This window comes from Propithecus coquereli, unplaced genomic scaffold (assembly GCF_000956105.1).
Source record: "Propithecus coquereli isolate 6110/MARCELLA unplaced genomic scaffold, Pcoq_1.0 Scaffold425, whole genome shotgun sequence".
NCBI lineage: Eukaryota > Metazoa > Chordata > Mammalia > Primates > Indriidae > Propithecus > Propithecus coquereli.
In genome coordinates, this window is record NW_012150008.1 from 1,339,864 (window position 1) to 1,354,516 (window position 14,653).

The window sequence follows — 14,653 nt, forward strand, 5'->3', positions numbered from 1 at the left end:
GCCTTATAGTTTAAGCCACCTTTAATCTTGGGGATTCTTTTCACTGTCCAGAGTGGATTGAAAACAGGCTCTGCCAAACTGAATTGGTAAACAAAACAGCCTTTGTGGGGGCATCCAACTTTATGTGCCTCAAACGGGACAGTGGGTTGGTGGAGAACACTTCTCAGTCCAGTTTTTGTGTTAAATTCCATTGCTGACAAGAGCTTATTAAATAAGAATTCAGATCTTTGTGGGCTTCATTTGTCTGGATTTCAGTTATTTAAGGGCCCACACATCACCTTAAGGGTGCAGCTGTTGTGACAACCTACAGTGCATTTAGAAGCAGCATGGATTGGGTGTCTTGTTTCCAGTATATGTCCCGTATTCCTAACACTAAGGGAAAGCTGTTCCTCAGGACCTGCTGAGTGACTGTATTTCCTGAAGGTCAGAAACTGGTACACCGGTCACCACTAGGGTAAAACCTAATGCATCCAGGAGGGAAATTAACTTGATAGGGAAACACTGGGTATGAATAATTGGGATTGGGGGAGACTGCAGCAAACTAGAGGGGAGATGCCCATTGTGAAGACACATTCACAGACATTTTGGTCACTGGCTGTATGGGATCAGATGTACAGAAATTCTCAAGATTTCCAGGGCTGTGTCACTCTTATGTCCAAGGTCACTGGTGCAGCAAAGGATGCAGTTTTCTTAGACTACTGTGCCTCCCAGAGTTCTCTACCTAATGTCTTTGCCACACAGGCAGTAACCCTGAGAGTAAGAGATACTGTGGTTCCAAGGATATAGCTTTTGTGAACAGCCAGAGTCCCTGGTAACTCTGTTGGAAATGACCTTCACTGCTTGCCAGTTTGCTACTACGGAAAAGGTGGTCATCCCAAGGCATTTGGAGTGAGGTGGTAGACTTGCTAGTGATGTCCAGTCACCTAGTTTTCCAATAGAAGTGGAAGACACAGATTTTTAAATGGAATAATTTTTTATAGATTTTTCAAGGTATAATCAATAGGCAATATATTGCGCATACTTAAAGTGTACCATTTGGTAAGTCTTGATGTCTTGATATATCTATATACCTACGAAACCATCACCCTAGCAATGACGTTGGACACATCTATCACCCCCAAAGTTAACCTCATGCCCCTTCATAACCCCTTTCTCAGCCCTTTCTAAAGCCCTCCTTCCCCTGATCCCTAGGCAACCACTGAGTACTTTTCACTATAGCTAAAATTTGCCTTTTCTAGAATTTTATGTAAGTCTAAATGTTTTGTGTGTGGTTTTTTTTTTTGGTCTAATGTTTTTCATGCAACATAATTTGAGATATGTATGAATAGCTCATTTTTAAAATTAAGTAGTCTACTGTAGGGATACATCACAGTTTATCCATTTATCTTAATTGGCATTTGCACATCCCCTATTTTAAAATATTGAAAGCTGCTACAAATATTCACACATGAGTCTTTATATGGACAATTAGCTGAGAACATTTTTAAGCAGTAGTGTTGAAGGTGTAGTCTTGTTTCTTCTTACTGATTATAATAAAATGTGATAGAGAAGAGATAAACATAAGGAATAGCTGTGACACAGAAAAGACCTAAGATTTAATAATTTGGGAAATTCTCAGCCCATCTTAATTGCAAAAAAGCATTGAAATTAAGAGATTCATTGTCAGGAAAGCATGCTCTAGAGAAATAGCCAGGGGTGTGGCTACATAACCTTTTGCTAATATCAAGATCAAAAGATCAGGATATTCTGTCGCACAAAAAGCGACAGAATCTCTTTGAAGAGATTAAGTATGACTTGCAGGTCCACTCAATACAGACAGCAGGCATCTGAGAAGTTTAAAGGTATTCCTCAGTCATCTCAGCAAAAGCCAAAAATAGATACGGGATTATGGAGGGGAAAAAAAAATCAGATAAATCTCTTGTCTAATGGAGGGAATCCCAGTGATATACAGGAGACTCACAAAGTTCTTGAAAAGTATGAGGTCTTGCTCTGTTGTTCTGGCTGGAGTGCCGTGACATGATCATAGCTCACTGTAACTTTGAATTCCTGGGCTCAAGCCATCCTCTTGCCTTGGCCTCCCAAGGGGCTGGGATTAACACCTGGCTTGAAAATTTTATACTAGTAGGAACACTGTCACCTTAGATTTAAAGGGACAGTGAGAGAATGAAATTAAAGAGTCTAGAATTTCCAATATTCTATACATATGAGACTGACAAAAGTCTGAGCTGCCAGCCCTTGCTACCTCACATGAAGAAGCAACGGTAACTCAGAACAGAGGAGAGCCCAGACTTCAGAGCTGTGAGCCCAGTGGGCAGGGCCCTGACCACAGATGGCATTCCCAACTCTTGATACCTAAAAGACTTTGCCAAACTGGATTTCAAAATTTTTTTAGGACTCATGCCCCCATTTCCATTTTCTCCTCTTTTGAAAAAATGCATATATAAGTATTATCCTAGGTCTGTCCCACCTTTTTGTTTTGGGAGCAGATAGCTAGTTTTCTATTTTGCAGGTCCACAGATGGAGAGGAATTGTGCCCCAGGATGAATTACACTCAAAGCCTCACCCATACCTGATTTAGACTGTTTAGATGAGATTTGGGACTTTTGAACTAGTGAGATTTTGATGCGATTTGGACTTTGAGTTGATACTGTAACGGGGTAATATCTTTTGGGAACTTAGGATGGAATGAACGTATTTTGCATTTAGGACAAGTGTGAATCGTTATGGTCCAAAGGGCAAACTGTGGTAGGCAGAATAATTCCGGAAAAGATGTCCACGCTTTAATCCCCAGAGCCTGTGAATATGTTACAAGGCCAGTGGGACTTTTGCAGTTGTGATTAATATTACAATGAGACACCTACCTCAGGTGGGCTTAATCTAATCACACAACCCTTAAAAATAGAGAATCTTTCTCAGCTGCAGGGAGAAAGATTCAACAACAGAAGAGTCAAGAGATATGTCAGGGTGATATGGCCACTTAATGTCCCATTACTAGTTCTGAGATATAGGGAGCTACCTGCTAGGATTGGATAGGGGCCCCTAGGAGCTAAGAAAACCAGGACTTCAGTCCTACAACCTCATGGAATTTAATTCTGTCAACAAATGAGCAGGAATCTATTCCACAGAGCTTCCAGAAAGTAACATGACCTGCCAACATCCGGGAATAGCGGCGGCCCCAGGGACTGCTGGTGGGACATCAGGTATGAAGGCGCTGGGTCCTGCCAGGCTTGGGCAATCCTGGAGAGGCCTGGATTCCTCAAAAGGGTGTCCATGCCAAGTAGGTGAGTGCCTAGAAGTCTAGAGAGATCCCTGGTCTGGCCGGCTGTGCCTCGCTGGGCTTTCTGGCCTCCTGGTGCCAGGTCCGGCTGCCCAGACCCCTGCAGCTGCAGCAGCCCCACCTTTGTCCATGGGCATGACCCACACCGCTGGGCATTCCCTCCACCCCACAATGATGGCGACAATGACTCCTCGGAGCCCCCGAGCTTGGCCCAGCACCTCCAACTCTGCTGCAAAATCGCCACCCCACTTACCCAGCCCCAGAAGGGGCTTTTCCTGTCACAAGTGTGTAACTATTTCAGGGCCACTTCTGAGGAGGATATTTTACTGGACATTGTGGATGATTCTCTAGAATCGAGTGGAGGCCCACTCTCAGCGAAAGCCCTGGTCCTTCTATCAAAAGAGAGGAATTCTTGCAGGTTGAAACAATTTCATTCTGTGGTGTCCATTTTTTCCTCTACAAGTGAGAGGAAAATCTAAGTTCCCCATCGCACAGAAATATGCTGGCTGGGAATGTTCAACAAAATTCTTACAATATAGATTAAGATAACCACCAGGGACAAGAGATGTGCCCCGGCACTTTCTTGCTTTAGGTGGCTTTAAGGTGGCTTAAACCAGCCCTGACTGCTTTAAAACTGCTTTAGCTGTCCTATAATGCCATTTAGCTAATTACAATACTAAAATCCCTAGCTAATAGAGAATTATATTATCATTAACTAACCATATCATGGGTTGTATGAAGTCTCATGATGACGGTACTGCCCATGCTTGATTTGTTTCAACGCGAGCATGCAATCACACATGAGAGCTCTGCGTCACTCACTGGGAAGGGGTTTAAGGTAAAACCACTGATGGGCAGATGCGGATTTTGCTAGCAAGAAAGCTCCTGGGGAAGAAGTTCCTGTGCTGCCCAGGGGCAAGCACCCTTGCAAGTAACGTCTAATAAACTCATCTAACTCGCCAAGCTGGACTTGTCAAAGTCATTCTTTGGTCTCTCCACTCCATCTCAGTTTGGGGAGCAATTTTTCCTGTATTGTCCAACGGGAAAAAGATTCTTATTTATTTCATTGCTTGTTATCACTTCAATTCCTAATGGTCTTTGTTTCCTCCTCTTCAATGGTTCTTGGGAAATTCTTCCACATTTTGCTCCACTGATGGCTGTCTGTTCCTGACGTGTCATTTCACACTGAGGTGCTAACATGCTGCATCTTCGATCCCTGCAGCAGCTCAAGTCCTCCAGACAGTTGTCCCCACCCAGGCTACCTATACAAGATGGGCGTACAGGTGGACCTGGGTGGGAGGCAGGAGCAGCAATAAATTGGAAGAGCACAGGATGCAGCAGTCCCAGCCATGGGCTCAGATGGGTGGACAAGGGTCTGTGTGTCTGTGTGTGAGTGTGTGGGGGGGAGTAACGGGAAGCCCGACACCTGCCTCTGTGCCTGAGAGATGAAAAAGGATACCAAGGCAAGAGTGGCCTCCTCAGCAGAGTCAGCAAAAATGGTTGAGGGAAAGGGAGGGGTTAGCAGATGGAGCAGCTGTAGAGTTTCCTCGCAGCCTTCACACTCTCTATGTCCAGTGTAACCTGCTAACCTGGACCTTTTCCCCGACTGGCCAATTCCCACTTGAGGCTCCAGGCACGTCACAGTGGGACCCGGACACCCCTAGTCCACTTACCTTCTTGGGACTCCATCCTTTGAAGATCAGTGCTGTGGGCCTCCCATGTCCTTCTCCCTGCGTGGAGTGATCATCCCGTGGTTGTTCCCCACTCCAGCTCCTGCGTCCACCTCCTTTAATCCCACCTGCGCTCTGTTCTGCAGAAGCAGGGTAGGTCACACACTTCACAGAGAAATACTTGAAGCTGGTGGACAATGACTTGCCCATGATCACACTGGCTGGAAGAGAAGAAACCCCACCAATCCACATCTACAGGCTTCTCGGGTGGCGATAGGGGGTTGGCTACAGATGTCAAGAAGCTCAAGGCGGGGAGAGGTGAGTCTGAGCAGAAGGGCTGCTTGGGATCACACCGGTTCTCTTCACCAGGTTCAGGCTCTGCCCCTCCTGAAGCTTCCCCAGCCGTTTGGAGGCTGTTTCTGTGGAGACAGTAAACAAGCCTGAGAGTTCCTGGATGATCAAGAGTGACATCACAATGCATGTACGTTGAGAAATCAAGGCCAGCTTGGGACAGGGAAACCTGGAGCTTTGGGGGAAGTCAACAAAGACCAGGCAGCAGCAACCGGGGGAACGGGAACCAGGTCTAAGGAAGGAGAAGTGCAGAGGAAGTTGAAATATCCTGATGGCCCCAAGCTACACATCTGGGGAAAGCATGAGGAGCAGGAGGGCCTTATCGGAAGCAGGACCTCCTATCACAATATCCCGGAAAGAAGCAGGCAGTCTTCCGACGTCGGCCAGATGAGCAGGAGTACCCGTGTGAGGAGCCTGGCCACGGGAACCCGAGCATTGCAGGGAGACAGAAGGAGTCTGTTTAATTGTTGAATATCTGCTTTTAAATCAAATTATATATTCACACAGTTTAGAGGGCTGCATCAGTCTCAAATTCTTTAAGAAAGTAGCACCTTTATGCTCCTAATCCCATTTCCTTCTCCCACCAGAAATCATCTCCACAGTTCACCACCTCTGCTGTGTACGTTTCAGCAACCTTGTCTCTCCATCTCCTGCTTGAGCACTGGGCTCTCTACATTTTCTCTTCTTTGTGAGGCGATGGCTTCGTTAAGGTTATTATTAATTTGATACCAAGTTTCGATCATAATTTTCATTCATTTTGACACATTGTTTCCTTCTGATGGTTTTAGGTAAACATTTTTCCCTTTTATTCTTTGTGTAGTTTCTTTGTATATATCATGTGCTGCTTCCTTTTTATTAGGTGAGTTCTCTTGAAACAGCTTCTTTTCTGATGTTATTATATTTTTCCTATTAAAACAATGAAATATCTGACACAGTAAAGCTGTGCGATGTGAACCACTAGTTATTCTATTATGGCTACTTACACTGAATTTAAACTATTTAGTTCCTCATTTGCACCTGCCGCATTTCAAGGTAACATATTAGTTATAAGTAATATATAGAGATTAATAGTAAAATTAAATTTATTTGTTAACTCATGCTTGAACAACATCTGTACCATTGATGATTTTGTGTGACTCCCTCCTTATATCCACTTCTTTCTTAGACATAATCACTGTTCTTAATTTTGTAACTATCAATTTCTTGCTATTCTTTAGATGCTTATCACATTAAAGTCACCAGCAAATATACTGAATTGTTTTGTATGCCTTCAACACACATAAATGGTTATGATTTATGCCTTCTGCATCTTGATTTTATTGATTAAAATTAAATTTGTGAGATTCTTATATCTGAGAGAAAGCGTCCACCAATGATGTTTCATAAACAATAGAAAATAACCTACAGTCTGTAGGCTAGATTTTGAGGTAAGTTTGATTTTTGTTTTTAACCCCAACTTTCAGAAGCATATCTCTGAGATTATTGGAAGTATGAATAATCTAGGGTTTAAAAACTGCCCTTCATTTCATAAGAAAGCACAGGTAAGACACTTACAAGAATAAAGCCCAGCAGGAAACACCAAAATAAGAAAAGGTATAGATTGATTGGGTCTAGGTTGAGGAAAGGTCATCCAGGTGGATGAGGAGGTTGTGGACGTCCTAGGTAGTGAGGTCACTGGGTGTTCGTGGGAAACCCCAGGGTGTGTCATACTGATGTGAACAAGAAGGCTACGTCTCAGCCCAGGATAGTAGAGGCTTTTTCCATCACAGGTGCATCTAATTCAGGGTGAGTTCTACAGCAGATATTTTACTGGACACTTTAGATAATTCCTTAGAAACAAGTGGAGGTGCACTCTCAGGCAAAGGCCCGAGTCTTTCCAGCAGAAAGAAAGAATACTTTCAGATTGTGATAATTTCATTCTCTGATTTTCAGTTCTTTTTCTGCCTGACAAAGACCCTCATTTATTTCATTCCTGCTTTCAGGTCAATTCCTTTGGTCTTTGTTTCCTGTTCAATGAGTCTTAGATTTTTCTAGAAGCTCAGTAGTCACCATTGGGACACTTTGCTTCCCAGAAGGGAAACAAAAGAATTAAACCCTTATTATTGTACCCACTTAGAACAAAATCAGGATGCATGAAGAGCCCTGTGACTAGAATTTAAGCGGCACACTATGGGAGATAGGGCATTAGAGAGGAGAGGCAATGCAACTCCTGGGCCCCACGCAGGACTCGGTCCTCCCCTCCCGGGGATGCCTTCCCCGGCCTTCCCGATCGTCCCTGCCAGCCGAGGGGCCCCTCAAGGGGGTCATGTGCAGAGTTCTAAAAAGATACTATACTGCAAACATGGCTTCTCCCCAGGATGTAAAATTAACAGATTTTCACTTTCCATTTTATAAATATACACAGTATAATACTCCTTAATAAACAATAATTTTATATTTTATACATTCAGAACTTTCAATTAGAGTAGGCAAATGTAGTGCATGTATTAAAGTTTTACATTTTATGAATAAATATTGATTTTATAGGAAGGAGAATGCTTTCAGGGGGGACCAGAAGCAGAGATCTCTCCTTGTCCATCTGCTTCAGAGCTGCCCAGTATCCCTCCCTCTTCCCCATCATGGTCCTGTGTGCTGTCTTTTGTCCCTCACAGAAGCTACTGAATCTCACAAAACTGACTTCAATACTTCAGGCTGCATGCATGTGAAGAGCAATAAGATAATTTTTATTTGCTTCTGGGTACCAGTGGATATCTACTTGAGTTGGCTTCACGGAGTCTGAAATAATGTCTAAATACTTCAGTGATCAGTTGCACTAAAGAAGTAAGTATACAGTTGACCTTTAAACAATGCAGCATTTAGGGGCACCTACCCCTTGAAGTCAAAAATCCACATTTAACCTTTGACTTCCCCAAAACCTAACTATTGATTGAAAGCCTTACCAATAACATAAATAGTTGACTGACACACATTTTGTATATGATTATATACTATAGTCTTACAATAAAGTAAGCTAGAGTCCAGGCACAGTAGCTCATGCCTGTAATCCCAGCACTTTGGAAGACTGAGGGGGAGGATCACGTGAGGCCAGGAGTTCAAGACCAACCTGAGCAACATAGCCAGACCCTGTCTCTACAAAAAAATAGAAAAATTAGCCGGGTTTGTGCTGAGCGCCTGTAGTCCCAGCTATTTGGAAGGCTGAGGAAGGAGGATCACTTGAGCCCAGGAGTTTGAGGTTGCTGTGAGCTAGGCTGACGCCACGGCACTCTAGCCCGGGCAACAGAGCGAGACCCTGTACCAAAAAAAAAAAAAAAAGAAAAAGAAAAAAAAAAGTATAAGGAGGAGAAAATATATTACTATTCATGAAGTGCAAGTGGATCATCATAAAGGTCTTCATCCTGGTAGCTGTCTTCACATCGAGTAGGCTGAGGAAGAGGAGGAAGAGGAGGGGTTGGTCTTGCTGTCTCAGCGGTGCCAGAGGCAGAAGAGGTGGCAGAGGGGGAAGGGGAGGCAGGAGAGACTGGCACCCTCGGTGTGCAAATGGACCCGCGCAGTTCAAACCTGTGTTATTCAAGGGTCAACTGTACATAAGACTCCCCCGCAATCGAGCTGCGGCCCCTTGAAGAAACAACGAGGCCGCTCAGTCGCCCTGGAGAGCTGAGCCTTCGTTTCCCAGCGCTCGTCCGGGTGCTGCTAGGCCTTTTCCTCGGCAGTGAGCTATTGGGGCGCCTTCCGGGGCAGCCCGTGCAGCCGTGGCAACTACATTACCCAGAAAGCCTTGCGTTGAGCGGCAGTGCATTAATCCAATGAAAACCCAGGATGTCGGCGCCTCTGCGCAGGCGTACCCCTTGGGGCGGGACTTCCTGCGTCTTCGCCGCGGTCGTTCTGGCTGCCTTCGGGCCAGTTCTCTCGGTCTGCAGCTCTGGTGCGCGGCATCGGGACCAAAGCGACGGCCGGAGAAGGCGCGAGAGGCGGATCTGAGGGGCGGCGGTGGCTGACGGCTGTGCCCGGGTCTCCGCCCCGGTCGCCCGCCGTTCCTGACTCCGAGCCGCCCGGGGACCGATGGCGGCGGCCGCGCTGAGGGACTCGGCTCCGGTAAGTGCCGCGTCCTCCAGGCTTCACCTGCCAGGTCCCCGACCCCACACACCCAAATTCTGCAGCCCCGGCGAGGGGCGCCTGCTCACTTCCCTGCAGCCCAGGCCCCTGAGTCCACGCCAGTGAGGCGCTCGCGGGTGCGGTCCCTATCTCTGACAGTGTGGTGGCGGGGTGGGAGAGTGTGGCAGGCAGAGGGACCCGCGCGTGCAAAGGCCCGGAGGTGCGACTCAGCCCAGAGCATTCGGGAAAACTAGGTTCCACGTTGTCGTTGTAGAGAGCAAAGTTTGAGACAGTTTCGCATCTACATTGGTAGGCTGAGGAGTGGGACCTTTATTCTTGGGGATATGGAAGCCCTGGAGAATTTTGAGAGAATGAAAGACACCACCTGAGTCCTCCGAAGGCTGTTCGTTGGAAGAGCAGACTATAGAGGGTGACGAGGATGCTGAGGCAGGATGTTGAGTATTTTTCCAAGGCCGCACAACTGGTAAGAGGCAGCGCTAAGGACTGAGGCACAGAGGTTAGACAGCAACCCGAAGCTGTGTGGTGCTGGGGCAGGACCAGGGGTACAGGAAAGGCTTGTGGCCGTGGAGCGCCGCCATGGCCACATCCCTCTAGGGTCTGCCTCTTTCCACAGGTTCCCATGGCTGCAGAAGTGCTTGTGGAACTCACACAGGTAAGTGCAGGGTATCCCAACCCCTCACTGGTCTGGAGCCCCACTCACATTTTCTCTGAATTTGTAATGTCATGGGACTCTTCACCTACCCTTCTCTCAGCCCTTAGGTCTGGGAACCCTGGAGGATCCGCAAGCTCAGGGTCCTGAGTCCAGGGCAGTAGTTATACGGATGTGTTTCCATTTGGGGCAGCCATTGGAAAGAGATGTGGAAGCTTATGATAGGAACAGGTCCCAACATTGGAACTGCTCGGAGGTGAGGCCGAGCTGGTTCAGAGAGCCGTAGGTCTCCTTTCTTTCTGGTGGTAACAAACTTCAGGCGGTGGGGAGGCAGGAGTCAGGCTTGGAATGACTGCCTGTGAAGCTTGGCATCTTCTTGTGGAGGAAGTGGGAGTTGGGCTCAGAGGAGGGAGGTTATCTTACCCAGGTGTTGCAGAGTGGAAAACAGAACGAACACAGTGACCAAAGGGAACATGAAGAGAGAAGAGGTGCCAGTGGCAGTGGGATCTAGTGTCTCCTCTGAGTTGGGGCGCTTGGGAGGAGGGGACATAGATTGTGAGTCTCCCAGAATGAGACTGTTCATGGTTTCATCAGTCCCTGTCATGCCAGGGCATCGTGACCTTTGAAGACGTGGCCGTGTACTTCTCCTGGGAGGAATGGGACCTCCTTGATGAGGCTCAGAAACACCTGTACTTCGATGTGATGCTGGAGAACTTTGCACTTACATCCTCTGTGGGTAAGGCCCTCACGCTCATTCTTGTGCCTTGGACTAGGTTCTGCATTTCCCCTTTTCCTCAGGAGCAGCTCTGTCCTCCTTATATCTGGACCATAGACTCTGCTTCCTTCCCCAGTTCCCTGAGTAGGTGCTGTGGGCTGGGTACATGCCTACTTCCCTCTCCTTATCACCCTTGCCCAAAAGACTCAAAGGTAAGGATTTGGGATCAGTAGGCCTACAGTAAGCCTAATAAATCCCACCTGGCTTGCCGTCTCCCTGTCTGGGGACTATCTAGCACCCAAGTTTCACTCCCTTTCTGTACCTGACATTTCTTTGTACCTGATGATGCCATGAAACATAGTCACTGACATTGTCACTGTTTACACAGACTGTTCTTATAAGAACCTCCTCCAAGTTTTTTGTAACTGTGGTAACATATACATAACATAAAATTTACCATTATAATCATTTTTAAGTATATAGTTCAGTGGCATTTAATTCATTCACATCATCGCGTAACCATCACCAGCATCCTTCCCTAGAACTTTTTTGTCTTGCAAAACTGAAAGTCTGTACCCATTAAACAATAACTCCTCCCATCCCCTGCCAACCATCATTCTACTTTTTGTCTTTATGAATTTGTCCACTCGTAAGTACCTCATATGAGTGGAATTATACAATATTGTTTCTTTTGTGTCTGGCTTATTTCACTTAGCGTAATATCTTCAAGGCTCATCCATGTTGTAGTGTATATCAGAATTTCCTTCCTTTTTAAAGCTGAATAATACTCTACTGTATGTATGTACCACCTTTTGTTTATCCATTTATCCTTCAGTGGACGCTTGGGTTGTTCCACCTTTTGGCTATTGTGGATAACGCTGCTGTGAACATGAGTGTATGAACATCTTTTTGTGTCCCTGCTTTCTATTCTTTTGGGTATATACTCAGAAGTAGAATTGCTGGATCATATGTTAATTCCATTGTTAAATTTTAAGGAACCAGCATACCATTTTCCATAGCAGCTGCATTCCCACCAGCAGTGCACAAAAGATCCAGTTTTGGCCGGGCGCGGTGGCTCACGCCTGTAATCCCAGCACTCTGGGAGGTCAAGGCGGGCAGATCGTTTGAGCTCAAGAGTTCGAGACCAGCCTGAGCAAGAGCGAGACCTCGTCTTTACTAAAAATAGAAAGAAATTAATCGGACAACTAAATCTATATAGAAAAAATTAGCCGGACATGGTGGCACATGCCTGTAGTCCCAGCTACCTGGGAGGCTGAGGCAGTAGGATCAGTTGAGCCCAGGAGTTTGAGGTTGCTGTGAGCTAGGCTGACGTCACGGCACTCACTCTAGCCAGGGCAACAGAGTGAGACTCTGTCTCAAAAAAAAAAAAAAAAAAGATCCAGTTTTTTCACATCCCCACCATCACTTGTTATTTTCCTTTTTTTTTTTTTTTACAATAGCCATCCAAGTGCATGTGAGGTGACATCTCATTATGGCTGTGATTGGCATTTTCCTAAGGACTAGTGAGATTGAACATCTATTCATGTGCTAATTAGCCATTTGTATGTCTTCTTTGGAGAAATGTTTATTTTTTTAATCAGGTTGTTTTTTTATTGTTGAGTTTTAAGGGTTCTCTATATGTTCTGGGTATTAATCCTTTATCAGATATGTGATTTGCAAGTGTTTTCTCCCATTCTGTGGGTTGCCTTTTTTTAGGGTGTTGGTAGTGGCCTTTGATATACAAGTTTCTCATTTTGATGAAAGTCCAATTTGTCTGTCTGTCTTTTACTGCCTGCGTGCCTTTGGTGTCATATGCAAGCAATCATTGAGAAGTCCAATGTCATTAAGATTTTCACCTGCTTTCTTCTAAGTTTTACTAGTTTTAGCTCATACATTCAGATCTTTGATCCATTTTCAGTCAGTTTTATATATGATGTCAACAAGGGTCTAACTAACTTTGTTCTTTCAGATACGGATATTCAGTTTTTCTGGAATCATGTGTTGAAAAGACTGTCTTTTCCCCATTGAATGGTCTTGGCCCCCTTGTCGAAAATCATTTGGCCAGATATTTGAAAGTTTATTTCTGGGCTTTCTATTCTAGTCCATTGGTCTCTATGGCAGTATCACACTGTTTTAATTACCATAGCTTTGCAGTAAGTTTTGAAATTAGTAAGTGTGAGTCTTCCAATTTTTGTCTTCTTTTTCAAGATTGTTTTAGCAATTTGGTATCCCTTGTATTTCATGTGAATGTTAGAATGGATTTTTCTAATTCTGCAAAAAGAATGTCATTGGGATTTTGATAGGTGTTGCATTTTCTGTAGATTACTTTGGCACATATAGACATCTTAATAATATTGAGTCCTCCAATTTATAAACATGCATACAATGTCTTTTCATTTATTAATGTCTTCTTTAATTTCTTTTAGCAATATTTTGCAGTTTTTAGTGTACAAGTCTTTTACTTCTTTGATTAAGTTAATCCTTAGTGTTTAATTCTTTTTGATGCAATTATAAATTGAATTGTTTTCTTACTTTCCTTTCCAGATTGTAGTAGTGTATAGAAATCTTACAACTGATTATTGCATTTTGTATTTGTAACCTTCTATTTGCTGAATTTGTTTATTAATTCTAAAAGTTTTTGGTGGAATCTTTAGGGCTTTCTACATGTATCATCTGCAACCAGAGATAATTTTACTTCTTTTGCCATTTGGATCCCTTTTATTTATTTTTGTTACCTAATTGCTGTGTGGAACAAAAGTGATGAAAGTAGGCATCCTTATCTTGTTCCTGAACTTAGAGGAAAAGCTTTCATGCTTTCACTGTTGAGTGTATTTTAGCTGTGGGTTTTTCATATATGGCTTTTATGTTTAGGTAGTTTCCCTCTATTCCTACCTTGCTGACTGTTTTCCTCATAAAAGCGTGTTGCATTTTGTCTCATGCGCTTTTTATGTGCATTGTTTGAGATGATTGTGTACTTTTTTTGCCCTTTTTGATTGACTTTTATTTGTTGAATCATCCTCCCATTCCAGGAATAAATTCTAGTTGGTCTTAGTATGCAATCCTTTTAATATGCTGCTGAATTCAGTTTGCTAATACTTTATTGATGGTTTTTGCATTTATAATTATCAAGGATATTGATCTATAGTTTTCTTGCAGTATCTTTGTCTCGTTTGGGAATCCAGGTAATGCCGGATAGAATGAGCTCGGAAGTATTCACTCTACAATTTTGGGGGAGAGTTTGAAAAAGATAGTGTTAGTTGTTAGTTAAATGTTTGGTAGAATTCACTGGTGAAGTTATTCAGGTCCAAGGCTCTTCTTTCTTTTTTGGTAGGTTTTTGATTACTGATTTAATCTCCTTAGTAGTTATGGCTTTATTGGGGTTTTCTATTTCTTTATGGTTCAGTCTCAGTAGATTTTGTGTACCTAGAAATTTGTCCATTTAATCTCTGTTATTTAATTTGTTGGCCTACAGTTGATTTAGAACTATCTCACAATCCTTTTTATTGCTGTAGAATTGGTAGCAATGTCCCCACTTTCATTTTTGATTTTAGTAATTTGAATCTTGTATTTTTTTTCTTAATCTAGGTAAAGGTTTTTCAATTTTGATAATCTTTTGAAAGAACCACCTTTTGGTCTTGTTGATTTTTCTCTATTGTTTTTCTTTTCCCTATTTTACTTATCTTGCCTCTAATCTTTATTATTTTCCTTTTTCTGCTTGCTTTGACTTTAGTCTTTTCTTCTTTTTGTAGTCCCTTAAGTTTTAAAGGTAGGTTGTTCAGCTGAGATCTTCTTTTGTTTCTTTTTTTTTTCTTGCCAATTTTTTTTTTACTTAGTCTGATATCAATTCCCAAGAGATCTTTCTTCTTTTTTAATATAAG

At 43.7% G+C, this 14,653-nt stretch overlaps 1 protein-coding gene across 1 annotated transcript in view; it reads left to right on the top strand.

The window, feature by feature from the left end:
• The first annotated feature begins 10,029 nt into the window (after window positions 1–10,029).
• ZNF211 (zinc finger protein 211) overlaps window positions 10,030–14,653 on the top strand; it is an 8,887-nt gene continuing 4,263 nt past the window's right edge. Inside the window, exons 1-2 of the mRNA XM_012653597.1 lie at window positions 10,030–10,063; window positions 10,670–10,796. Coding sequence (XP_012509051.1) covers window positions 10,031–10,063; window positions 10,670–10,796 — 160 coding nt within the window. The 5' untranslated portion in view covers window position 10,030. The remainder of the gene's footprint in view (window positions 10,064–10,669; window positions 10,797–14,653) is intronic.